The 25,567-nt window shown below is 38.0% G+C and overlaps 1 protein-coding gene and 1 long non-coding RNA gene across 3 annotated transcripts; both read right to left on the bottom strand.

The window, feature by feature from the left end:
• Positions 1–3,192: 3,192 nt before the first annotated feature.
• LOC113674607 (uncharacterized) lies at positions 3,193–12,320 on the bottom strand. The gene is made up of 3 exons (XM_027191093.2): positions 10,482–12,320; positions 8,565–8,619; positions 3,193–5,894 (listed from the first exon to the last, which is right to left on the bottom strand). Exons 1-3 carry the CDS (start codon positions 10,903–10,905, stop codon positions 4,145–4,147), a joined length of 2,229 nt encoding a protein of 742 aa, XP_027046894.2. The 5' UTR covers positions 10,906–12,320; the 3' UTR covers positions 3,193–4,144.
• A 9,436-nt stretch (positions 12,321–21,756) lies between these two features.
• On the bottom strand, positions 21,757–25,298 carry LOC149049590 (uncharacterized). Of its 2 annotated transcripts, none has more exons than XR_016183857.1 (7): positions 25,076–25,298; positions 24,697–24,829; positions 24,302–24,551; positions 23,866–24,076; positions 23,533–23,737; positions 23,146–23,402; positions 21,757–22,563 (listed from the first exon to the last, which is right to left on the bottom strand). It is a non-coding gene; the product is annotated as an uncharacterized LOC149049590 (long non-coding RNA). The 2 variants fall into 2 exon arrangements; XR_016183856.1 differs by having other exon boundaries at positions 23,146–23,233.
• Positions 25,299–25,567: the final 269 nt, after the last annotated feature.

Here is a 25,567-nt window from a genome sequence, read left to right as displayed (position 1 = left end):
TAATCCAGATGGAGAGATTAAGAACAACTGCAAAACTTAAGCTTTGCATCTCCCCTTTCCATGACATAACATTTTCCCTTCTTAAACTGTGTTATCTTAATGTAAGGTCTCTTCACAAACACATAGAAGATATACGTAAAGACTTAATTTATCTAAGTGCTGATATCAATATTTTCACAGAAACAAGATTTAATTCTCAAGATAATAATGACATGTATGACATTACTGGTTATGTTCTCTTCCGTAATGATAACCTTAATTCCAGCAATGGATCAAGGTCTTATGGTGGTACAGCTGTGTACAGTAAAATCCCATACTTACCTGGATACCCCTATGGTCACAATATACATGGTGTTGAAATAACAGTAATTAAGTTAGCAAGTCTTTTGGATTGAATAATCATAGGGATATATCACTCCCCAAACGTGCCTGTAAGACAACTTTATGAAGCAATAACTGAGGTATTAAATAACATTTCACCAGATAACAATAACATTACTGGAGACTTTAATATAAATTGGCTTGTTGAAACAGACAGAAGACCTTTGTATAATTTACTAGCGAGGGATAACCATTACAAACAGTTCATATCAACTTATACAACTGACAACAACACAGTAATTGATCATATATATACAAATATATCTAACATTGATATACAAGCAGATGTTTTAGCAACATATTTCACAGATCATAAAGCTGTTTGCGCCTCATTTCACGGTGTCCTCTAACAAATTACTTTATCATGATGTACATTGTTTTTAAGTTAAGAGAGCAACAAAAGAAAGCAGTAAATAGTTATGAAAAGAGTTGTTTCCCTTTTTTCAGAGGAATTTGTAATGAGAAACTCGCAAAACTATTAATAAGGAAATGCTGCTTATTCATTTGGTACCAGAACAGGCCTTTAAAAATTAAGTTTGAAGTCATCTTTCTAAGAGTTGTCCAGTTTAACAACCATTTACAAAAGACAAAAATAAACTACATAACACACAGTCTTGAAATTTCAAGGCAGCTCCTTTAGCATCTTGGCTAATTTCTAACTGCAACCTTAATTGAAAACCCTGCATTAAACAATTATTCCACAGTTAAGTCTGCAACCCCTCCTGAAATACTCCAGGATACCAAAAAAAACAACAACAAGCAAACAAACATATTAGTGAAGTGAGCAAACAACCACATGCGTGACTTTCACGTAATCTAAAATTCGTGATTGCAGCATTCCCACGTGCGTAAAGTGCTTGTAACTTATGGGAAACACACGCATGTTACACCAAAAAAACCCGCGTGTAGCAGAAGAGGCCGATTACTCGCAATTTCTCGTAGTTTTGAATTTCCCTTTTGTTTTTCAGAACACCCATATACCTGTACTTTTTTACACCGATGCGATAGAAATTAATTGGAAAAGCATTCCTTGAAATAGGAAGTCGTCCTGTATTTTCAGCGAAAAAGATCGTCAAGTGACAACACCGGCCAGATTATAGTCACGTGCTCGGCAACGACTTCTTGAAAGCGATCATCTTTCATTCTTACCATCAAAACAGTCACGTTTGCATAGAAGAATAACAAAACGATACGATTACAACGGAAAGACCCAAATTGGCGTAGAAAGAAATAATGCTGCAAATTACCATTTTTTTACGTCATGGGTATATGTTTCCGTGGGAATTTCTGTGTCAACAGCTTGCTGTCACTCACAAAGTCTTCGTGATTCTCGCTGGTCCTCGTTATGTTTAGCGCATGGACGATTCGAAGACCCTTCAAATTTGATTTTTAAGTTGATCATAGCACTAATCTGAAACATTTGAAGTCCATTTCATTATAGTAAATGTCGAAACAGGCGTGTAAAGACAATAAATATCGCAACGATCAGTGCAATAATAATAGCGCCAGGACTTTGGACTTATTTCTTCGGAAGGATAGATCTCGAGTTCGAAGCCGACTAATTACGACTAATTACGAAGAGTCCACGCTAATTTGCATATCGCAGGGCGCCCACAAGAACTCGTTTCTACGCTATCGTGTATCCACGAGTTAAACAGTAGTAGCAGAAATTTTTTCAATTTTTTTCAATGACTGTTACGAAAATATTTACTGCTCCAAGTATTTCCAGTATTGCCGTATAAACAAATAAATAGCCTAAGCCACCAAGAGGTAATTTATTTGTTGAAGACGATTACCAAACGTTCAAAAACACGCCAAAAAGCTTCCAGGGAGGGAGGGAAAGGCATATTGCTTGATAAAAGTATAAGTTAATTCCCCAGATCTCTCCTGTGAATCTGTATTTGTTCAAATAATTCCCGCCCAAAAATTACTATTCAGGCCGTTGATTCCAGGCCTAATATCACCCCTGTAGTACAGTTGACTCACGGTGAGGGACAGGTTTGCTTCCGCTCAAAAACCCCTTGCAAACACTTTGTCAATGAAATCCCACACAAGTACGCATTGCGGACCTATTTTTTGAGTAAGTAACTTTTTAACTCATTAATTTACGTTCCTGTTCTTTTTCAGTATCTCAAGAATCAATTGCCTCTAGCAATATTTTTAAAAGACTTAAAAAATGACCCTCGCATTTTACCAGGTCAATTTCATGTATTCACTTGCACCTTTTTCTAATATGAACTATTGTGGATCAACAAAGAAGCCGAAAAATTGGACCCAAGTAAGGCTACTTAAAAAAAGTCAGATATGAAAATTGGTTGATAATTATGTGGCTAAAATTATCAACGAACATTTGAACATCACGAATTTAAAGTACATGCGACGGGGGTTCCCCTTCATTTACTTCACTAAAAAGCTATCAACGAACATTTTCTGGCTAATAAGAGAATATGAATTTCAAGTACATAAAATCGAATTTCCCTTCATTTACTCCATTATAGGGCTATCAACGAACATTTTTACGCTGATAAGGGTACGAATTTCAAGTACATGTACATAAAGTGAGATTCCCCTTCATTCATTTCCTTTTGGGCGAAATTACTGATAACACTTGAGTGAAAGTTCGGCGGTATCCAGTACATTTGTAATCTGGTTAAAGTACCGTTAACCAAAAAGTGATAATCTATAGTCTACTTTAACCCTCGAAACTGGCAGCCTTGGACATGTCAGCCAGGTAGGTTTCATTTCCATAAATATTACTATAAACAGTCATTGAATTGTTAATTTAAAATGTCACTTCAGTTGAGGCAGTTGTTAGTTTCCAAACGCTTAGTTAGTAAACTCTTTATTATCGTTTTGTTCAGTCTTTCGTTAGTTAATGATTATTACATAATAAGTTTGTTCAAAGACGTGTATAAGAGATTGGATTTCGATCATTGTTACTAGATATCAGTTTGTTCTTAGATGCTATCGCTGTCAGTTATTTGCTATCATTAGGAGCTGAACAAAGTAAGTCTTTATCTCTTCTGCATTTACGATGTTTAACTTTTGTCTGTATTATTGGCGTTGTTGTCGTATTCAGCTTTCTGTGCAATTGCTTCATTTTTAGTTAGGTTAATGTAACATTTCGCAACGCAGTTTAGTTTCTGTTGTATTTTCTCTGAGTTCCTTACCATACCATACCACCTATACAACCTACGTCTCAGCGCTATCTTCTACAATCATTAAAGATCGCTTCACATTCTATATGCGTTCGAATTGTCTACTCAGCCGCTTAGGCAACCTTTTGAGGTTACAGCAGTCGCCGATTCTCTAATAGTTGTAGATGTGCAAATTTACTTACATCGCATTATTTTTAAAGATCAAAGGTGACCATCGTCCTAAATATAAAGATAACGAAAATGATGCATTTGTACAGCGCACTCTCCATATCAAAATGCTTTACTGTGCTTTGCAACACTTTGCAGTCATGTGTTATTAGCGGAGCTACTGCTAAAACATGCGAAAAATAAAATTTTTACCTTACAAAATTTTAAATAAAATTAAATATTTACATATTATTCAACAAGCTGCTGGAAAATTGTGCGCCCTAGCAATCTCCGTGCAAAGCTTCTCAAAGTTGTCGTTTCCTATTGTCTTATGAAGATTATAATTTATGATATTTGTCCTTAAAATTGATCATAAACAGAACAAGAACTTTAAATTAAAATTTTTTAATTATACTATAAGTCCCATAAAATGATATCTATACTAAGAGTTAAAAACATTATACGTCTGTTTTTCTAGCATCTGGATCCATTAGTTTTTCCATCTCTCCGAGAGGTATACGACATGACTCAGGTAGACAGTGTCCATTTTGGATATGATTCGTCGGCTTATGGTTTTTCATGTGGTGTTCCATCTGGTAAGCAGCAAATGGGTATAACACCATGACTGCGAAGAAGTCTTCAGCTACGTTTCCGTTGATTTCGTATTTCTCGCGGATCGAGTTGCGTACCCCGGTAGCATAGGCGAAGAAACCAAAGAGCAGAGTATATCCAACGTAGCAGATCCCTGATAAAACGCAGAGGCGTTCCAGAACCAGCATGGAAATACAAGCGTAGAACGGTAGCGCCATGATCAGCATATGGGTCCACATTCTACCATTTTGTTTCTCTACCATTCCAGCTGCAGTTCCCATGGAGTACCAGGGAGCAAAGATGCTGATTATTACTTTACATACGCTCTCGACGGTTGGGGTACTTAAAACATCCAGAAGTCCAGTGGTGAATTGTGGACCGTTAGGATCCAGGTCTCCAGCCTCTACTTTGACGGCCCGCCATAGTGCCACGCACATAAAGCAGAGCATGATTGTGTATGGCACTCCAGACGCGATAGAAACTGTTTGCAAGGCATTCAGTGCTTCGTTACCTCCGACGTAAAGAAGAGCAGTGGCTGTAGCACCTTCTGTTAGAGCCCAAAAGACTCGTTGTAGGACTGGTGGCTTTGGGTCGCCATTGGCTGACAGGCAGTCTATAACAAGTGAACCACTGTCAGAGCTTGTGACGAAGTAAAGGACAATGCCGATCAAGGAGAGCACGGAAAGAAAATTTCCCATGTCTCCATATTGGCTCATTACATCGAACCACATGTCATTCTTATCACGACAGGACAGGCGGAATAAACCGTTCAGAGACTCGGTAGCGTTTTTTCCGCCCTTAGGTAAGTCACATGTTATATTGGCCAGAGTAGCATCTCTTTCCATTTTAAGTCCTGCTCCTCCAAAAACGCTGAACCATAAGATTGAGAAGGCCACTGGTGCGGTGAGTGTTGCGTTGATGAACTGTCTAATGGTTCTTCCTCTGGATATCTTTGCGATGAACATGCCAACGAAGGGTGACCAAGCAATCCACCATCCCCAGTAGAAAATGGTCCATGAGTCCATCCACCCAGGTGCTTCCTTGCCATCATGTGCATTTCCAAGTTGAGCGAAGGCGTCGGTGTGGAAGCCAAGTTGGACGATAGTTTGCATGTAATAACCAGTGCTCTGGACGAGCAAGTTCAGTGTGTGCCAGGGATCGTCAAAGAAGAACACGAGCATCATAATGAACACGCCTAAGGCAAAACAAGTCTCGCTTAGGCGTCGGATGCCCATTTTTAGTCCACTGATGACCGAGACGGTAGCACAGGCCGTTACGCACCAGATAATGATAATTTGATTGAAGGTGCTGAACTCTACAGAACTTATTAAGCGATGGACACCGGCATTGAGCTGCATAACACCCAGTCCCAAGCTTGTACAAACGCCAAACATGGTACAAACCACTGATATTATGTCGATGGCGTCGCCCATCCATCCATAAATCTTGTCACCTATGAGGGGGTACATGCAGGAGCGCATTGTCATGGGAAGCCCTTGTCTGTATCCTACAAAGGCAAGGAGAAGGCCAACTACAACGTACACAATCCATCCGTGAATTCCCCAGTGGAACAAAGTTAAGTTGATGGAGTCTTGAGCGCGTTGATTGTCAGTGTACCTAGGGCAAAGGAATGGTTAAATAATTTAGTTGTGTAAAAAAAATAGCCGAAAATTTTTTTGATTTATTCATTACCAGGGTAATGTGATCATTAAAAGGTCTTTCGCTGGACTGATTTCACTCGGCCAAATTTTTCGTAGGTCTTGCTTTCTTTTCATCTTAATATGCCGTTGTCTGTTGAATACATTTGTTGTTTCTCGTGTACAATAAGTAAGCAATAATGGTTTCTTTCCAAGAAAGAATCACCAACCCATACACAGCTGGGCTATGGGATTGGAAAAACGAGGAACGGGGAATGGGGAATTGGAAATGGAGAATGGCGAACGGAGAACGGAGAACAGAGAACGGAGAACGGAGAACGGAGAACGGAGAACGGAGAACGGAGAACGGAGAACGGAGAACGGAGAACGGAGAACGGAGAACGGAGAACGGAGAACGGGGAACGAAGAACGGAGAACGGGGAATGGGGAATGGGGAATCTTTAAAATGTAGAATCTTTAAAATGGGGAATCTTTAAAACGGGGAATCTTTAAAACGGGGAATCTTTAAAACGGGGAATCTTTAAAACGGGGAATCTTTAAAACGGGGAATCTTTAAAATGGGGAATCTTTAAAAGTGAGAATCTTTAAAAGCGGGATTCTTTAAAAATGGGCAATCTCTTCAAAATGGGCAATCTTTAAAGGCGGGAATCTTTAAAAGGGGGAATCCTTAAAACGGAGAATCTTTTAAAGCTTGGAATAAAATCGACAAAATCTATGATCGGTCTGTGGAAAATTTGCTCTTTTTTTCCTTTTTTACGCTTTAAAATTCAGGTCTGTCGACACAAGTAAAACTACGCGACAGTGGAAATCCCGCCTCAAGGTTGAAGTTTGCTCGACGTTACAATTCTGTTTTTGGCGGATAGCAGTGGCACTCGACATTTATTTTTTTGATTGATCTTAATGATAAGTCAGTAATTATGATTGAATAGTCTGATATACAGCGTTTTCCGTTTTGTGAAGTCAATATTAGTCCATATTAACTTGCGGCGTTCCTTTTTTGGGCAACCGGAGGAAAGGAAAAAAAGAACGCCTAATACAATTACCACACGAGTCGTCTGCCCGTAGTCCAGAATCTGGCCTTTTGTCTGATCAGTCGTAAAACATTGACGGAATAAGCAGAGGCATTTCACCTTTTTTTCACTAGAAAGTAAACATGTAAACTGCGCTCTGTCGCCTATGCGCCTCCAACAGCCGCATGAATTTCCGATAAAATCGAATTGACCCACATTTATAGTATGACACATGATAACATCGGTGTTGACGTAAGGTATGCAACGAAGGCAAAAAAAGAGCGCCTCATCGCAAGTTCAGTTGATATTGTTAATAGTACTTTAGACCTACGACTCAGAGATGGTGACAGGTAGCGCTGCTAATTACTGATTAAAAATAAGTGGGAATACATGATGCAATTTATAATATTCTGGGAAGTAACATGCAGACAATTCACGTGAGTACAAAGGAACCCGTGCACAGGTTCAATGACATTCAACAGTTGGGAGAATGTAGAGTTAAAAGATCCTCTATGTCTAATGTTAGTGTTATGATCTTTTTGTTTCTGATTTCGATTAGTTTGAATTTATTGTCAATTGTGTGACCGGTATTTTCAGACATTACCATTCACCCGAAAAAATCATAGGAAAAAATATGTCCACTGCATAGAGCAAAGTACTACAACCTATAAAAAGCCAAATTCTCCCAAAGCTGTTCTAGATGGCGGAAAAACGGCAAGGAAAATATAATGACGCGACAAGCAACGTTTTGCCCTTTCCCAGTCTTGTTAATGTACAGTCAACATGATTGAATTTCTTACTGAGGTTGATTAGTTACCTACGAGTTAATGTTGGCATACTTGAAAATTCATTTGTTTCGATTCTGTATGAGAGCCTTTGTAAGTACTTTTTGGGGCACGATACCAAGTGCAAGTGTTAAAAGTACAGGTATCAAAGATATTTTGTAATTTGATGTTTCAGATTGATTAAAGCAAATTTCAAATCGTGAATAAAGGTGGTTTCAGTTGATTGATGAATGTTTCGACCGAGTATTAAACTCTTCATAAAACCTATTCTATATACCCCGTTTTAAAGATTCCCGCTTTTAAAGATTCCTCATTTAAAAAATTACCCACTTCAGACTTCCCAGTTTTAAATATTCTTGCTTTTAGAGATTCCAGCTTTTAACATATCAAACTCGTGGGGTACAAATAGTCTTAACACGAATGTATTGACCACGCCCACTTCAACGCCCCACTCAAATCGAGTGTAATTTTCGAATGTTTTACTATCGTGCGGGTTCTCTACGGAAAAAGCACTCAGTGCACCTCTGAAATATTAAACCATAATATTGTGGCTTTCTGTCTCGCTAATTTTCTAACTTGAAGGTAAAGTTTTTCCCTCGTCATTTTTACCTTTTCTCCGAGCGGTTGCGTAAAATTAACAAGGCGTTTTTGATCAAAACACGAAGCGAAGGGTCTCGGGCGATATCTCTTTTACGCAGGTGCAAATTAAAAATGTGCCGCCACAATCAAAAAGAGGAACAGATTCTAGAGGGGAAGATTCTAAAGACAGTAACTCAAATGTTATTTCTGTGCCACTAGAGCTGACATATATATTGGTGAATACCCTCTACATACCTGTCCCAATAGCGGTTTCCATAGGGACCAGGTGCGTAGTGCCATACTGGTTCAGCTGTAACACAAGAATAGCCACATTAGCATGAGGAGAACTGGTCAGGGTAAAATATCAATTGGCACATAATTAACTGGTCCATCGTGTATTGACTCGGAAGAACTGGAATACCAAAAATTATTCCTGTAAGTCAGTCAATATGAATTGTTACGCTTGTGAACTCATAAGTCAGAAATAAAAATTGAAGTTCACAGAAAACACCAAAAATAGTTCTCTTTGCCGTACACTTTTGGAAATTCAAGTGAGAATGTTACATTTTTGCGTATTGTTAACCGTCCAAATCCGCACAGGCAGGAATAGAGTTGTAAGCAGTAAGAATATAAAATTTGACTATTCTCGCGGTTGAGTGGCAGATAACTGGCTTACTTACGATACTGTATAATTATGCAAATTTCATAATCTCATTGAACAAGGAGTCAATATTGAAAGCAGTGAACAAAGCTCTTGAACATTCTTAAAATTCACAGCGATATGCTATTTGAAAGCGTGGGTAAATGGTCCACTTGAACTTTGTACTCATAAAGCGCGCGAAAAAATATATGTTAACCATTCATTGATTGATTCATTCATTTATGTGAATGAATTCCAGTTGTCATGCCATGTGGAGTATTCATTTATTCACCGTAATGCATTTCCTGTTCTTTAATTGACGTCCGTCACATGAAGCGCCATTAATAACCTTGCTTCAAGCTAAGTTATTATTTCGAATAAAATGCTCTTTGGACCTAAATCGAGTTGGATATTGTAAATAGTATCATAAATGATTTCAGGCATTAGGCAGGGAATTTTAAAAGTGCTTTTACTGTAAAATGGAATATTATCGAAAACGAAATACGCAACGAATCTTACAGAATCAAAACAGATGGATGGTATGAACCACAAAAAAAAAAATAAAAAAACAAGAACAAACAGAGAAAACGAAAGGAGTGTCACATTGCTAATATTTTGGTTTCTATTGGGTTATCATACGACGGAATACGTGACATCGCTGGTTAGCGATTTAATCGAACCGCTTGTAAATTCTATGAAAATCATTGCTCGCCGTTATCAGTTAGGCGCAGTTGAATGGTCCCTGATCTTAACAACATAAATGACATCATTCCCTGAATCCCATACAACTGAAGTGATTTCTATCAACTTCAAGGTTGTAAGATATTTGATTTATAAGAGTAGCCGTTCATTCATTCGAATGCCGTTCAAAGTCCAACCTAGGACACGCAATTCTATCTTTTCAAAAAATAAATATCATCAAGTCGCTTCGGTACCGCTCGAAAATAACGGCTTTTTCCTTAATACATCTTCAACCTAAGCCCCTAAGAAAATGAAAGAGTTTTCCCACGTGGTTGGCTAGTAAAATCACTCAAAGAGTACAGTTGTATAAATAGCGCGCGGTTTTTCTGCGGTCTGTAAACAATACTTTTAATGGTTTATATTCGTTTGACGCGTCGAGTGGCAGGTATCACGCGTGACGACATCATTGTGATTTTACTGCGACATGTGGTAAGTTGTACTATAACCCGAGGAAAGTAGTTTTACTTGGTATGAGTGTTACTGAGCATGTGCGAAGAAAATAATCGGAATTTTACTCTGAGGACCCTGAGGAAATATTATCATAAAATCGACTTTTTTCTTTTATTTTATATTTCGGAGACGCAGTAGAGATTTTGATATTCTTCGCATATTTTTAGGACTAAAAATCAGCCTTCTGATAGGCGATAAATATTATTATTTCTCACCAGCCGTTCAACCGGTTTCGCTCCATCTCACACGCCTTTTTACAAAATCGAGGTTCTTGAAATAAGTCGAACGAGGAATTATTGCTAGAATAGTACTGACTACGATAATAACTGCTGTAAACATACCCACTCCGAAGTAGAATAAACCGATCCCTATGCCAGCGGCAAACAGCATGGTGAAGTAAGTCGCGTCTTTGAATTCAGGTTTTTCATCCGGTTTTCCCAGTTTCATGTTGCCGTATTTGGAGAAGTACAGAACGATTATAAATACAGCCCAGGCATCTTGGGTACCAATGTACATCCAGGTAAAGGTGGCGGTGATCCATGTTTTCCACTCGGCCATCGTGGAATTCGCTATCTCCGGTTTCATTATGCACCAAGCGACAAAGACCCAAATAATCTGAGCAGAAACAAGCGACACCACTGGATTTAAGCGGATATTTATTCCAAGATGATAGCTGCCCATTTTGCACCATTTCCAATTGATGCGAAACCACCGACATCGGTTGGCAGCATCTTCTTGTTCGCTACTACAAGTACTATTATCCATTTTATTAACGAGTTGGTTCGTTTTCGACTTCAACGTATCTTCAATAGCACTACCGGTTTCCTTAGCCCTTTCCGCGCTTTTATGTCACTAATTTATTAATATATTCAAACCAATATAGGTATGACAGGTGGCTGAGGTCCGCATGTGACGCCCACCATCAGCCAGCCAAATCTTATTTAGTCTCAACTGACTATTAGTAATTTTACTCTGAAAGAGAAAGTGCTAGATAAGAAATAAGTATTTTTACTCAAATTCGATTTTTATCAAAGATTTAAACTTGAATCTTTCATACTTTTATACTGTTGTTCTACAATAACTGAGTTATGTGACTCAGGACGGATACGAATTTTTTAGAAAAATGTGTATTTGCAGGGAATGTTACATATTTCCGCCATAATCTTCGAGCGTATTTTATTTCTGCCGATCACAGCCGTTTTGACAACTCGTACAATATTGTTTTTTAAGGCCATCAGGCTATTTCAGTGATGACAATGATATCAGTATCCAATTTCGTTTTACTGTTTTCTTTACAAACCCAATCGTTCAGCTTGTGAGAAGAAAAGTTTTGATCAAAATAAGGGTATCGTCAGCTCGGAGATGTTTCAATATTAATAACCATTTGAATTTATGATCGTACAGCCATGTTATCCGGATATATAGAGAGAAAAAGGCGTTCAGTATCAAAAATTTGAACTATGGCATGGACTCAAACCTTCGACATTACTGAACATCAGTCGGATGTCACGGAAACAGACATGTGAGCCGTCTATGCTCTGCCTGAAGCAAGATGGACCGATGACCACCGTCGAAACCGTCATAAGCTAAATAAAGTTTAATCCTTGCCAGCGAGTGACAGTCAAGAGGGCCTTACGATGTTCACAATGATAGAACGTTAATTTGGTAATATATGAGAACCACTAGATTTTTCAGAGAGTAGAAATTTGGCCTTACTTAGAGAAAATTGTCAATTATTTTAGTTTAATCGCAACGACTGCAAAGTAGCATAGTAAAAAAAGGAAGTGTGTTTTTTTCTCACACTTCATCGTTTCTTTAAGCTTAAATTTACATTCAGTGATCGCTATCATTCAATAAATATTCACCAGAGATTCATAGTATCCCAGTCTCGCCGTAAACAGTAATATTGACCACTGCTATTAACTTAGTCGTTTTATGCATGACTGATCATGCGTTTGGTTGAGATCATTTGCATTTCGCGGCGCGAAACCAATTAACTTTTTTCGTTTTTTCTTTTCGGTGGAGGTTATTTGTTTTCCTTTGTATGAAAAAAAGTGTTACTTCACGCTCCATATATATTCAAGTATTCGTATACCATGAGGATGTTGCGTTGTTAAGCAGCTTTCGAACGAGGATTAAAGGCAAAGTTTACACTTACGTTGATGAAATAGTTGGCGCCCATTCACTGGTCCCTGCGAAACAGTGTGATTGACGTCACTGATAGTTTGAATCTCATTTCCTCCCACGATGAATTTATAATATTGACATTCGATTAAGGAGGCTTACTCGTTTTAATTCCTTTTAATTCCTTTTTTACCCTAAGCTTTTCAGTAATGTGGGGTTCTATTCGTTACGTAGCCAAGATAAATTTCGAATTACACTCGGTTTCTAAGGTCCTGTACGCAATTTCTAATCGATACGACAGGGAGGAAATATTTTACTCTTGGCAGAATTAGAAATAATAATACTAAGACATGCAAATTCATATCAAGATGGTGTCTGGAGGTAAACTCGAAGAGGGGAGGTAGCTATTATTGAGTGTTAAAAAATATCTGAGGTAATACATACGCTCTGATGGTCAAGAACCTATCGTTTATTGCTCTATAAGAGCAATAAACCGCACTTTCTCTCGGTTTACCGGCGTGTTAACCCATGTGGGATGTTGGGAGAATAGAGAATCAAGAATAGTTTATAAATCACAAGCTGGCCGGAAAAGAATTATTTATAAACTTCTCGTGTTCTCCCATCATCCCTGGTGGATTTTTATGCCAGCAAACCAAGATAAAGTGCGGTCTATTGCTATAATATAATTAAATCGAATATTTTCCGTCTTCCTGTGAAAACATCATGCAAGATCCTCACTCATATCTTTTGAAATCCTCTAGTTTTATTTTCCTAGCAATTTTGTACCACAGCAGCACTTGCACACAGCTGTGGCACGTTACAATTATTATTATTTTTTTTTGGTTAGTTTCCCGTCCGTTCTTCAATTAAAACGGGCTTTGAAGATTATATCTGTAAATTGGACGCCTTTTGGCGATGGATTATGTGGGGTTATTTACAGAACTGTCTTTGGCTTTATTCGAATTGATAAAGATGTGTCAGAACCTGTCGCTTCATCGGTGCCTGAATGATTGGGTTGAGTCAAGCTATGTAATAAGCTTTTGTTGTTCTGCAATCATTGTGTATGACAGAAAAACCTCATTCAGAGCCACGTGCATTTATCTGAGTCTTAAGTCAAAGTTGATAAACACGCGACATCGCCATCCAAGATAATTGGAAAAATACATGATAAATGTACACTTCTTGCTTAATTTTTGCCCGCAGAGCAGGCGTAATTTTGGCGAGCAAGTGCTCAATACTTTCTTTACGAAAACTATGGCTGCCATCTTTGATTTCAATGGCAGCGGAAGGCTGGGGAGGGAAAGAAATCTGTACCAAGGGGGCGGTCGACGGTCAAAAAAAGGAGAGGGGTGGGGATGGGGAAATGAAGAAGCCTGCCCGAAGTCATTGTCATTTTGCAAAACTCCGTTTGCCCAGAACGGAGTTCCTGATTGGTGCGGTTAAGCTCCAGCTGTCAATCACGAGCCAAATGTGTCATTTGAGCGTCATTCTGACATTTCGTTCTTGTGGGAGAAAGAGAAAGATGGCGAACTCTGATTGTAAAGTTATTAGTTTTCATTCCGCTCTGGAGGAAGCACTTAAGTGTCTTTCGGAATTTAATATGTCTCGCGCTTTAAAATCGGAACAAAAAGAGGCAATTTCTACTCTGGTTTGTGGAAGGGATGTACTGGTCGTGTTGCCAACAGGCTTTTGAAAAAGCCTGATATTTCAGGTGTTGGTTCTTATGAAAGAAATTACGACGGGAAATCTTCGAGCGTAGTTGTCGTTTGTCCGCTTCAACGTATTGTTTATGATCAAATGGAAGAAGCATCTTCCGAATTAACGGTAGCTTACGCTTACGGGTTGTCATTTGGAGGATATAGAGAGCGACAAATATCAACTCGTATTTGCGTCAGCAGAGAACGTTTTGGTGAAGCCATTTTTTTCGTTGATGAAAAAAGAAAAACAGCCACACTGTTTCACCAGAGTATGCTGGTTTGCATCAAACAAAATATGGCGGGTAGACTTTCGAGTGCAGTTGTTTGTTGCTTCAGAGTATCGTTTACGATCAAATGGAAGAAAAAAGAAAATTGTCAAGTAGATAAACGGCAGCTGTACTCGAGGATTTTCGTTTCGAAATATAGAGTGCAGCAAATACCAGCTCATATTTGTGACTGCGGAGGTTTTGTCAAAGCCTTTTCTTTCTTTCCTTTCTTTTCTTTTCTGGCTGAAAAAAAATGTGCTTCACCGTACCACTCATCGGCTCTGCGTGTGTTGTTTTCGTCGGAAGACGGTGCTACCGGTTTTTTAATTTAATTCATTTTGATTGGTTACTTAATAATTTCCCTAAATGCAGTGACGGGCAACTAATCAGAGGGATCAAGGGGTGTTTTGCTTTCCCCTTTGAGCAGGCGTCTTCTCACTCTTCCCCGGCCCCTACCCCCATCGTCCACTCCAACTCCAAATCAAACATGGCCGGTCAGATAAACGATTACGAGCTTTTAACTTTAGCTCGCACTTATAAGACGCCTGCACTGCAGGCTAGTTTAATTTTATCGTCCTGAGTCATGTTTAAGCTTCCCAAAGAAATAAAAAAAGTTGAATAAACACTACCAACACGAGATCTAAGCTTTAGGCGCGAAGGCGGTAGGGGGTAGGGTAGATTAGACAAAATATTTTGTCTAGTAAAATACCAGTACCCGAAGCTGTCTCCCTTGCCAGCCCAGTTTTCGTGCAATTTTTCAATGAAAGCTTCATCTCTGTACAGGGGCGGCATTCAAAAAAGGAGAATAACCTCAGAAAGAGGTTGGCTCCTCGGTCGTCCTTCTCAACCGATTCTACTAAATTTGAGACATGCTGCCATGTTGCTTTCTATCTCGTCGAAAGTTCTGTGCAGTGAGGCAATGTCCTGACGTGAGCAATTTTGTTTCAGATTTTATTAAGATAGTTTTACTATTGTTAGCCTCAAGAGATAGACTTTTAGGAGCCTACAAAGAAGAGTAAACATGCTGAGGAAAATTCAATTTTAAAATGTGCTTTATAGTACACGATACTTCGATTCTGAATAATGATCTTGTCGACCTCAAGTGAATTTTTGAGCTATTTGAGCCATACTTTGGAGAAGTAAATAAAATTTTTAATTTTCTACATGCTCTAGGAGTACTGTTTAATAGGCGACTTTGAGTTAAATCCCATGACCTTTAGAATTTTCAACGCAACGCTGCGGCTGCGCAATTGTCGAACCGTTAAGTGGAGTAAACAAGATTTGAGCACAGTGAATACATCTGCGCGGGTTACGCGCGCGTAAGAAATTTGGGCCTGCATTTTTAACTTTTAACAACGAATATAGCATATATTTGTATTAAGTTTTTTCTCAAAATATTTCTTGATCATTTTTGTTCCGCTTTTCATTTTCGTAGTTCTAGTTTTTGGCTAGCATACGATTCTCTGATATTCCGACAAATTTGTATGCTTAGAAATTTAATTCCCACGGATGTTCCGCGACTGTATCTTAGATTTTTAATTTATTAGTATGCATCTGATAATTTTCCTCCATTTTTCATTCAGTGTTTTAGCCTAGGGAAAGGGTAATTAAATGTTCCTGTATCATTTTAGCTTGGCCTTTGGAGAAGGCGAAGGTGTTATGTTTTAGGTTTTTTAACTAACATGCCAGTATTACTCTAAGCTACGCCTGAAGCTACTTTCACACATCTCTCGTGAGTTCCAAATTAAAATAAACTTTCGCGTGCTTCATATCTACACGAACGCCCGCGGGCGCATGAACCAGCTTGGTAAACCCATTTGAGCTTTAAATCTGAATTAAGTAAAACTACTTATTTAGTAGTATTACATTTTGTTGATATAAGCCATATATTATGAGCTAAGAAAAATTGTAGTTTTGTTTTTGGCAGAGACGCGAGGCGACGGAGCCCAAAACGAGGACATATTTTCTCCCAGAGCCGCCAGAATAAATCGGCATTGTCGTTTTACAATCGTTTTCACAAAGCTTGTATTACGATCCATCCATTACTTACATGATTACCTGCGAATCGCGGAACCATCACTGGGGATCGCGGAGCTCACTTTCCACGACCGAGACAGGTTCGATCCGGTCTTACTCTGTTACAATTCAGTAGAAACTCAGACGGAATTGTTTGACAGATTCGCTGGACCTGGAAAATCCTCTGCAACGGTCTGAAAAAATTCTGCCATTACTAGGAATCCTTCCACGGTTTTGAGAAGCGATATTTCTTCGCCAATTTGTTCAGTAGTACAACTTTTTACTCTTACCAAATTAACATGAATTCGAATTTCCCAACTGGAAAGTGACTTCTCATTTTGCGAAAATATTTCCTATTCATGACGATTTTAAGCGGGCTGATTTTAAACACCGATTTAACACAGCTATCTGGTGTTTCGTACTTTTGCATGTTCCTAATAATTTAAACAAAAACAAAATTCTTTTTGAGGATCCCTCTATTATTGATGTCAAGAGTAATTGCCCCTCCCCCCCCCCCCCCGTACTGCTCTCCCCTTTAAGCCCTACAAGGAATTTACCACAAGACCAAGTATTTTTTGCCGTATTTTTACGGATGATTAAAATGAATTCGAAGGATTGAGTTTGTCACATGGCAAAGCTCAAGGTATCTATCGTAATGATACCGCATTTGAACTGAAGTCCAGGTACCAGTTGTTTGGCGTACCTTGTGGCTACGTTTATTTTGTGCATAATTAGTCACCTATAGTGTTGTGCTGCTCTTGACGAAGTGATGAACAGCTAAGGAAGTAGAAGGACCTGGCTGATGAAAAAGGTAAGAACTATTAGCTTTTGGATATCGATATCATCATTAATTCCAAGTGTAGTATGATCCATGCCATGCATGTGTCATGAAGAATCATTTTTTGAAGACTGCGCTTTTCACTTTTCCAGGAAAAAAAGGGATACTCAGTTATGCTTGGTATCTGTTTATTATTCCTTCTACCTTCTGGTAAGTGTACGTCCAAACAAGATAAAAGTATCTTGTATCATTTGGTTCAAACAGAACTTATTCACTGGCCCTTCGTAATTCGTGATTTACCCAGAGATGATTGGTAAAAACAGAGAAGTCACCTTGAAGCAGTGAAAAGTATTCTTACTCATATAAAGTTCCCCTTTGGAGTAAATATTAATACTTGTAAGAACATCGCAGTTCAGAGCTCGAGACTGAGTATGTAAGGTCATCGAAATAAACTTATATCTTTAAATTTAGTAACTAAAGAATATAAACATGATCAGTTAACAAAGTCGACTTTTCATGAATTCCCCCACCCCTCTCAAAAAAATTACAAAAAAATATGAACTGCAATAATAATGAAAATTATTAGCCACTGATTTAGAAAAAAGAGTTATGGTGGGTAAGATATCAAGGCCACTGGACTGGCTTCGTATTTTAAAAACCTTTGGTAAAGGATGCTCACGTTTCATGATGGTCTACTTCCGGAAAGCAGTTTCTCAGCGTTCTTCGTGCAAATTTTAGCGCCATGGAAAGCACTTTTTCTTTGGAGCAAGAGGACCAGTGACTGATCTCAGGCGCTGGTCAAATTTCTATTCAATTAGTTATGCACAGGCGATATCCCAAATGGTTTGGAAATGGAGGTAATAACCTCATTGGCTTTTGTGGTTATAAGCTGCATTTTGTGAATATTAATCTCTATTAATATGAATCTAGACATCGATAACTGAGAGGCCTGGACTGGGTACAGGCAGGGTGCAAGTTAGTACTTTCCCTTTTCTGTAAGATTGAGCAATTTGTTCAGCATATAAGTCATAAGACTTGGGTAGAGCCAATGGCTATTCACCACGCTAACGCGTTTTAATTGCGAAATTACTGTAGTATTACCGCTTAGGTATATGTGCACGTATGATTAGTAATCTTGCAAGCAAGCAAGCAGCAAGTTTATTTCTAGCATTAAGAAAGTTTTAGTTTCCCACCCACCCACACCATCGACAGTTTTGATTGTACCTTAATCTCATTCGTGTTTGTAATTTATTCTTGATTACTGGACCGTTGGTTTAGTGTATTCGTCCAATATCTTTGTTATGAAACAGTCTAGAGTGTTATTTACGTAGGATATATACATTTAATAAACTGTCTGGTCCCAAAACAAGCCTCTGTCTGTTGTGGTGTTTAGTTCATATCTCAATTTGCTTTAACATTATCTTATATCATTTTGTACAATGTAGTCGTTGAAGCTCTTCCACATGTCCAAAATCCCACCTTTGAAAATAAACCGGGGCTCTCCACAGGCCACCAAACTCCACTGCGAGTTCCAGGTAACATTCTCCTCTACAAGAATAGTTTGGTTTTTCTTATATTGGTCAATGTATTTATAGAGAAAGAAACAAACTGAAATATAACAGATGATGTAACTACCATGGTTATTGCGAATGGTTGTAATCATGACAAACACCGAAATATCCTCCGTCTGATATATACATTGAGATGATTTTTTATAACACTTAATAATAGCTGCCTTCCCTCTTCAAGTTTATCTCTAGACACCACTTTGATATGAATTTGCATATCTTATTATCACGTTTATTAATTCTGCCAAGAGCAAAATATTTCCCTCAGTCGTATCGATTAAAAAATTGCGTACAGGACCTTAGAAACCGAGTGAGACTAATTCGACATTTATCTTGGCTATGTAACGAATAGAATCTCACATTACTAAAAGAGCTTAGGGCAAAAAGGAATTAAGAGCTAATGTCAACATGCATTAGACAAACAGCGGCAAGTCATTCAAAATTTGCTTTCACTCCTACCTTCATATTTTGTAGCCCAATATAAAAGACAGTTTAACAATGACCAATATGACAGAATCTACTGAGCTTCTAGATTTTAAAAGACAAAAGGATGTTTATAAAGATACTGTAAAAATTTCCTTGTGTATTTGTGTTGTTCTATCGTGAGACGAACCACCGTTTACTGTCATAAATCACCACAATTCGTACAAAAATCTAACATAACACTCTCACCTTGTTTATTTATGATCTTATTAACTGTTGTCAGAAGCCCAGGTTTTGCGCTGTGTTTTCCCCTCCCCCATTTATATCATAAACTAGTCACGCAATGATTGATGCCGACACAAATGAACATATACCCTGTATAAAGATTTTTGTTTATATATGTTGAATTGAAAATATTAGAATATGTGCTTTTTGTGGTCACTAATCGTTGTTTCAGGCGCTGCGAAGCAGTTAAAAGCGGGTTGTTGCTTCAGCGCTAATGAAATTTATAGTCTTTCTTGTGGGAGTGCCGCAGTTACTGCGTAAAGGAAATAACACCAGCTCCCGCAGCAAAGGACCTTGGTGTCTTCATCGATCAGTCCTTAACTTACAAAGATCATGCTGCAAAAACTACCTCTAATTGTCTATTTAAATTAATACAGATTAGCAGGATGAAACACCCTCTGGGCAGAAAGTCTCTTATATTGTTGATGAACGCTTTCGTTTTTAGTAAACTGTTCTATTGCTCAACTGTATAGGCGAACACTTCTCAAGGCAATGTAACACTCCACTTAGTACAGATTTTTTGCTGCGCGTATCGTATTAGGTCTTAGGAAGGATGACCACATCTCAGAAGGCATAAGATCCCTTAACTGGCTTACTGTTAAGGATAGGCTCCTTCTTAACGATGCTGTAATGGTATTTAAATTTCTTAATGATTTAGTCCCAAAATATCTGGCCAATATATTTGTACCTCGCTCTCATATTCACACTAGGACTACGCGATCATGCAATCTTTTACACATCCCTCGTTGTCGTCTGTCATATGGACAACGTTCATTCACATATCGTGGATACAAACTTTGGAACTTTATTTCTAATTATTTGAAAGTTGCGGACTGTGTAAATAGCTTCAGGCGTGGTTTATTGCAGAAGCTATTGTTCCGCTTAGAAAGTAATGCCGACGAACTGATCATGACTACAAATCGTATAATTTGATTGTTGTTTATTGGGACCATACCGGAATTTATTCGATCTGGCAAAAGGACAATACAAAATTGTTTGTAACTATGTATAACTAAATTCTCATACAATGATTTGACTTCAAAATAGCTCAAAATTATAATTTATACTTACTTCTGTAGCGGGCCGTTGGTTACAGGTTAGCTTAAAGGCTTGTTTCTGGTTAGCAAATTACACTAAACCTTTCCTTTTAAATTGATTTACTGACTGAAATGTGATGTAAAGTACAAAGCTTAAATGTCAATCAGTGTTCTAAATCACGTGATTCTCATTCATTTTTAACGAAACAGCTATTGAGCGGTGAACATTTGTGTTGAGTAAAACTTAATTTTTTAATTATATTGTTAGGTCTTTTGTGATTGATTCTAGCCATAAAATGTATTACTCACCTGTTATTCCTTATCTTTTTTAACTTACATGTAGTTTAAATATTATAGTTAGACATTGTAACCGAAAAGCCCAAGTTGGGGGTTACAATAAACGTATATATGTATGTTTTCATTCCAGAAAAGTAACACTAATTCTGGACGACTTTTTGTACCTGTATAATGTAAATGCGATACGACACTCATATCTGTATGAATCCTCTTTAGGAGCGAGAGAAGCACAGAAGAAGACAGAAAAGGACATAAATACTTGTTTTTACAGCCTTAATTAACTTGAATGTAAACGCGGTATGAAATTCATTTCGTTCCGGAACGAAACTCATTTTGGAATTATGTCAAAGGGGGATTAGATTTTTGAGGGGGGGACTTTTGATGACGGACGAAGGGAGATTTGGTCGTGATCTATTGATTTGTCCATTATTTTCATTCGAACAGGAAGGTAAAAGAGTGCGATATTAGAGATTTTGCGTTAATTAAAGAAGGATTACAAAGGCGACTCTTTTTTGGGGTTCCTTGAAAGAGTCCGTCTGGAGAGTTTGAAGAAGGCTAGCAATTAGCTCGATCAAATAACCGCTTTGAAGAATTCTGGCATTGATAAGTAGTTGTATTTTTCGTTTTTGTTTCTTAATTAGTGGAATCACACACTCTTACATATTAAAACAGGTGATGACACCGTTGACCAGTGAAAGCTTGGATTTTAGATTTTACTTTTTAAACAGAAGTTTAAGGCCTCATTAGAACAGTTTTATATTTTTAATTATGCTGCTGAAGGACAATATGAACAGATTATTGAAATGTTCAGTGTTCAATGTTTAGTAGTCAATGTGCCTTGCTAAACCTATCTAGTTCTCAAGCATGCCTCTAGTTCTCAAGCATGTCACTTTAACTGAAAGAAACAAATATTTCAAATAAACATAAATCGAACCTGCAGTTGGATGAACCAATACCAGTTTTTCTGAGTCAGGATAAGGACAGAGTGCAGATAAAATAATTACCAGAACCTACAAGCCTCTACTTCCCCTAACCATGGTTTGACTTAGCAGAGGAGTAAGAGCAATTTAGTTTTCTGCTGCCCCCCTCCCCCCCCCCCCCCATCCTACACAAATAAACTCATCCTTTTCTATATATGTTTTGTTATTTCATGTTGCAGTTCAAATATATTAGGGTACACATGTAGTCTTGCACAATCAACCTTCTTGTTGAATTCCAGAAAACAAATCATTGTAAACCAGATAATGGCTAATTGTTCACAAGTAATATAATGATTTACAATAATTTACTTGAGTGTTCTTTCTTTATTTACATAAATGTGCAAAAAATATTAAATTTTCAAAGATCTTTGAATGTTTTAAAAATATACAAAGATTACAATCTTACAATTAAAAAAATTATATTCATGGTTCTTATTTAAAGAAAGAAGAATTGACTTTGTATTTTCATAATCATTACTGTTCACTGTTAAATATAAATAAAAGACAAAACTTATGGAAATCATTCATCTGTTTTTGTATTTTCCTGATTCGGTACATCAAGTAGTTCTGCTGGCTGCTCAACCTATTCACAGGGGGCAATAATGATTTCTTTCTTGGTGGATGCCAACTTCTTTTGGATGTTATGTAACTGTTCCTTATAAAATATGATTGCTGATTCATCTGATAATTTGGATACAAGCTTTCAATCCTTTTGTCTAAATCCGCTTTCTTCATGTTCTTTAGATGAGATGCTTCCTCCCTTTCATCTTTAGTTACATACACTAAAGGAGTCAAGGGCAGGTCTACTCTCTGCTTTCCATTTATGAGCACTTCCTTGAAGGCCATTTCTCGGTTGGCAGAGGCTAATTCTGTTACATCAACCAGACTCAGGCCAAGAGCCTTGCCATCAACAGAAGCATGTAATTTTTCATCAAATGGTCTGCTCAAATACCTGTGGGTATATTGGGAGGGGAGTTGATGCAAGTTCACAGAATGAGGAAATAATAAGAAAGTTGTAATGGATGACAGCTGCTATTTTAAAATGAGCCCTTTTTTATAGCACTACAGCAAAGAGGAGGAAAACTTGATATACTAAAAAAGCTTCACTTCACTCTTCTAAATACAAAAAAATCCAATTTTGAAAAACAGGTTATTTACCTCATCTACTTACTATGTTAGTTTATTATTTCAGGCTAATAAATTGCTTATTGAAATTTTGGATCAATATCAGTATCTGGGCAACTGCCCACCTACCCCTCCCCTAACCCAACAACAGTCAATTAATAACAAGTTAGGGTTAATGTTGGGTTAGGGGAGGGGTAGGTGAGCAGTTGCCCAGGTAATGATATTGATCCGAAATTTCATTTTGTCCTGGAGATAAGGGGTGGGGGTCACCACGTGAAACAAGGCAACAGTATTTTCTTTTTGCAGTTAACCCTGTATGTGTAATGCAGATTGTCTGTAATGCATATATTTATTAATAACTACAATCCCAAGACCACAAAGCCACCTATTGTGTCGTAATGTTACTCACAAAGCCACAATTTCTTTACTTAGGCCATCCCTCTCCTGGATAACTAGGCCTCATCCTGCATGCCAAACCATGAGAATGTTGTTCCCTGCTGTTGAAACATAAATCAATTGAAATAATAACCCAGTAAGGAATAAATCCTACGGAATTGTGTTTATTGACTGTAGTGTAATGTCCTGTCCATTACCAACATCCACCTAGCCCTGCATCTCCATCTTCAAAATCTATTGGACAGAAGATTATCTATAATGGACCTGGGTCTAAAAACACAACAATCAAAATTTTAAAATGCGTCATTTTACCTGACAGACATGTTTGACATGTTCCTGCCACAAGCTGCAGTAAATTAATACAATTTTAGCTCCCTTTGTATAATTTTAGGAAAAATACCTTAGTAAGTTGGCCATGATTCCCAAATATTGTTGACCACTCTCATGCTGCCATTGCTCCATTTTCCTAGCATTTTAAAGATTTGTTGACTTCTTCAAGTTGGGTACCAAGGCCTTCACCTTTAGATTGGTTTCCACTACTGCTCACTGATTCGTGCTGCTCAATAAAATTCTTAAGGTCCACAGGGTACAGGGTACGATCACATCTACATGGGCAATAATAAAGAAATTTTTTCAACACAACGATACAGTTATTTTAATATTGCAATGAGCACCCTGATAATCTGTAAATCACTATGTTGGCGTTGAAATTGTTCTTTTGATTTGAACTTGCCTGCCAGATAGTCCTTGCTGCCGCATTTACCTCTGCATTTCATGCAAAAAATTTGGGGTGCACATTCGGTAAATCCACCAACACAGAGACCTCCCAAATTCGTTTAATTTCATCCTCGTACTTAGCGACGTCTTCTTTCCTCTCTTCTCCCTTTATTTTTCCCACAAAGTCGGCAAAGCGCCCGAAGCAGTCAAGTATGCTCTTCCATGTACTTAAGGGAGAAAAATCGAAAACAACTGTCGTAAAAACGAAGGAACGATGCATTACTCAAGCCTTACAACAACAGCGGTTTGGGTACACTTGTAGGGGCCTCAACAGGCCCCTTGTAAGGCCCCTTGCCATGTTGAAACTTTAACAGCACTAGAACCAGTAAAAAATATAAACAGCTCAACAAAAAATGCGCAAATACTAAAAATAACGTGTTCTCTTCACTAACCTTAGGATTAGACCACACAATCGCGTCTATCTCGTCGCTTGACATCGAAAAAACTCGATGATTAGACAGTTTGCGCTCTCTCACTTCCAAAATGGCCGCTCATTCTCCTTCTCACCGTTAGGTCAAAAAACGTCCCCGAGAATGCCGGATGGAAGCTAAGAGAAACTGGAACCATATATTTTCTTTGTGTGCGTAAAGGTCCACCATTTTTCCCTGCTAACAATAGCTTCATGACGTCATGGCTAGCCTACTATACCGGGACAATTCGGACTGTTAATTGAATGTCAATATCATAAATTCATCATGGGAGGAAATGAGATTCAAAATATCAGTGGCGTCACCTGCATCGTTTCCCAAGGACCAGTGAATGGGCGGAAACTGTCTGATCAACGTACCTGTAAACGTTAAAACGTTGTCTTTAATCCTCATTCGAAAGCTGCTTTACAACGTAACAGTCCCATGGTATACGAATACTTGAATACGAGCGTGAAGGAACACATTTTTCTCATACAAAGGAAAACAAATAACCTCCACCGAAAAGAAATAAAAGAAAAAGTTAATTGATTTCGCACCGTGAAATGCAAATAATCTCAACCAACCGCATGATCAGTCATACATGAAACGAGTAAGTCGTTAATGGCAGTGGTCAATATTACTGTCTACAGCGAGACTGGGATACTATGAATCTCTGTTGAACATCTATTGAATGATAGCAACCTTTGAATGTAAAGTTAAGCTTAAAGAAACTATGAAGTGTTAGAAAAACATACTTACTTCGCAGTTATGGCGATTAAACCCAAAAAAAAATTTAACTTCTTGAAAACAAAGCAAATAGTCCCTTCTAACAAAGGACTGTATACATAATGAAGTATGGGGCTGTGCGGAAACTTTGCCGAAATACTGATTTCTTATGTAGTAATTTATGTTCAAGAGTAATATTTCTAACAGTCAGTCAAGACGAGATTATATTTGGCTGGCTGATGGGTGAGCGTGACATGCGGACCACAGCAACCTGTCATACCTATATTGGTTTTGAATATATTCATAAATTAGTGACATAAAAGCGCGGAAAGGGCTAAGGAGACCGTTAGTGCTATGGAAGATACGTTGAGGTTGAAAACGAATCAGCTCGTTAATAAAATGGATAATAGTACTTGTAGTAGCGAACAAGAAGATGCTGCCAACCGATGTCGGTGGTTTCGCATCAATTGGAAATGGTGCAAAATGGTCAGCTCTGGTCTTGGAATAGATATCCGCTTAAATCCA

The sequence above is a fragment of the Pocillopora damicornis genome, chromosome 2 (assembly GCF_964200805.1).
Source record: "Pocillopora damicornis chromosome 2, jaPocDami1.2, whole genome shotgun sequence".
Classification (NCBI taxonomy): domain Eukaryota; kingdom Metazoa; phylum Cnidaria; class Anthozoa; order Scleractinia; family Pocilloporidae; genus Pocillopora; species Pocillopora damicornis.
This window is presented reverse-complemented; position numbering and strand designations above follow the sequence as displayed.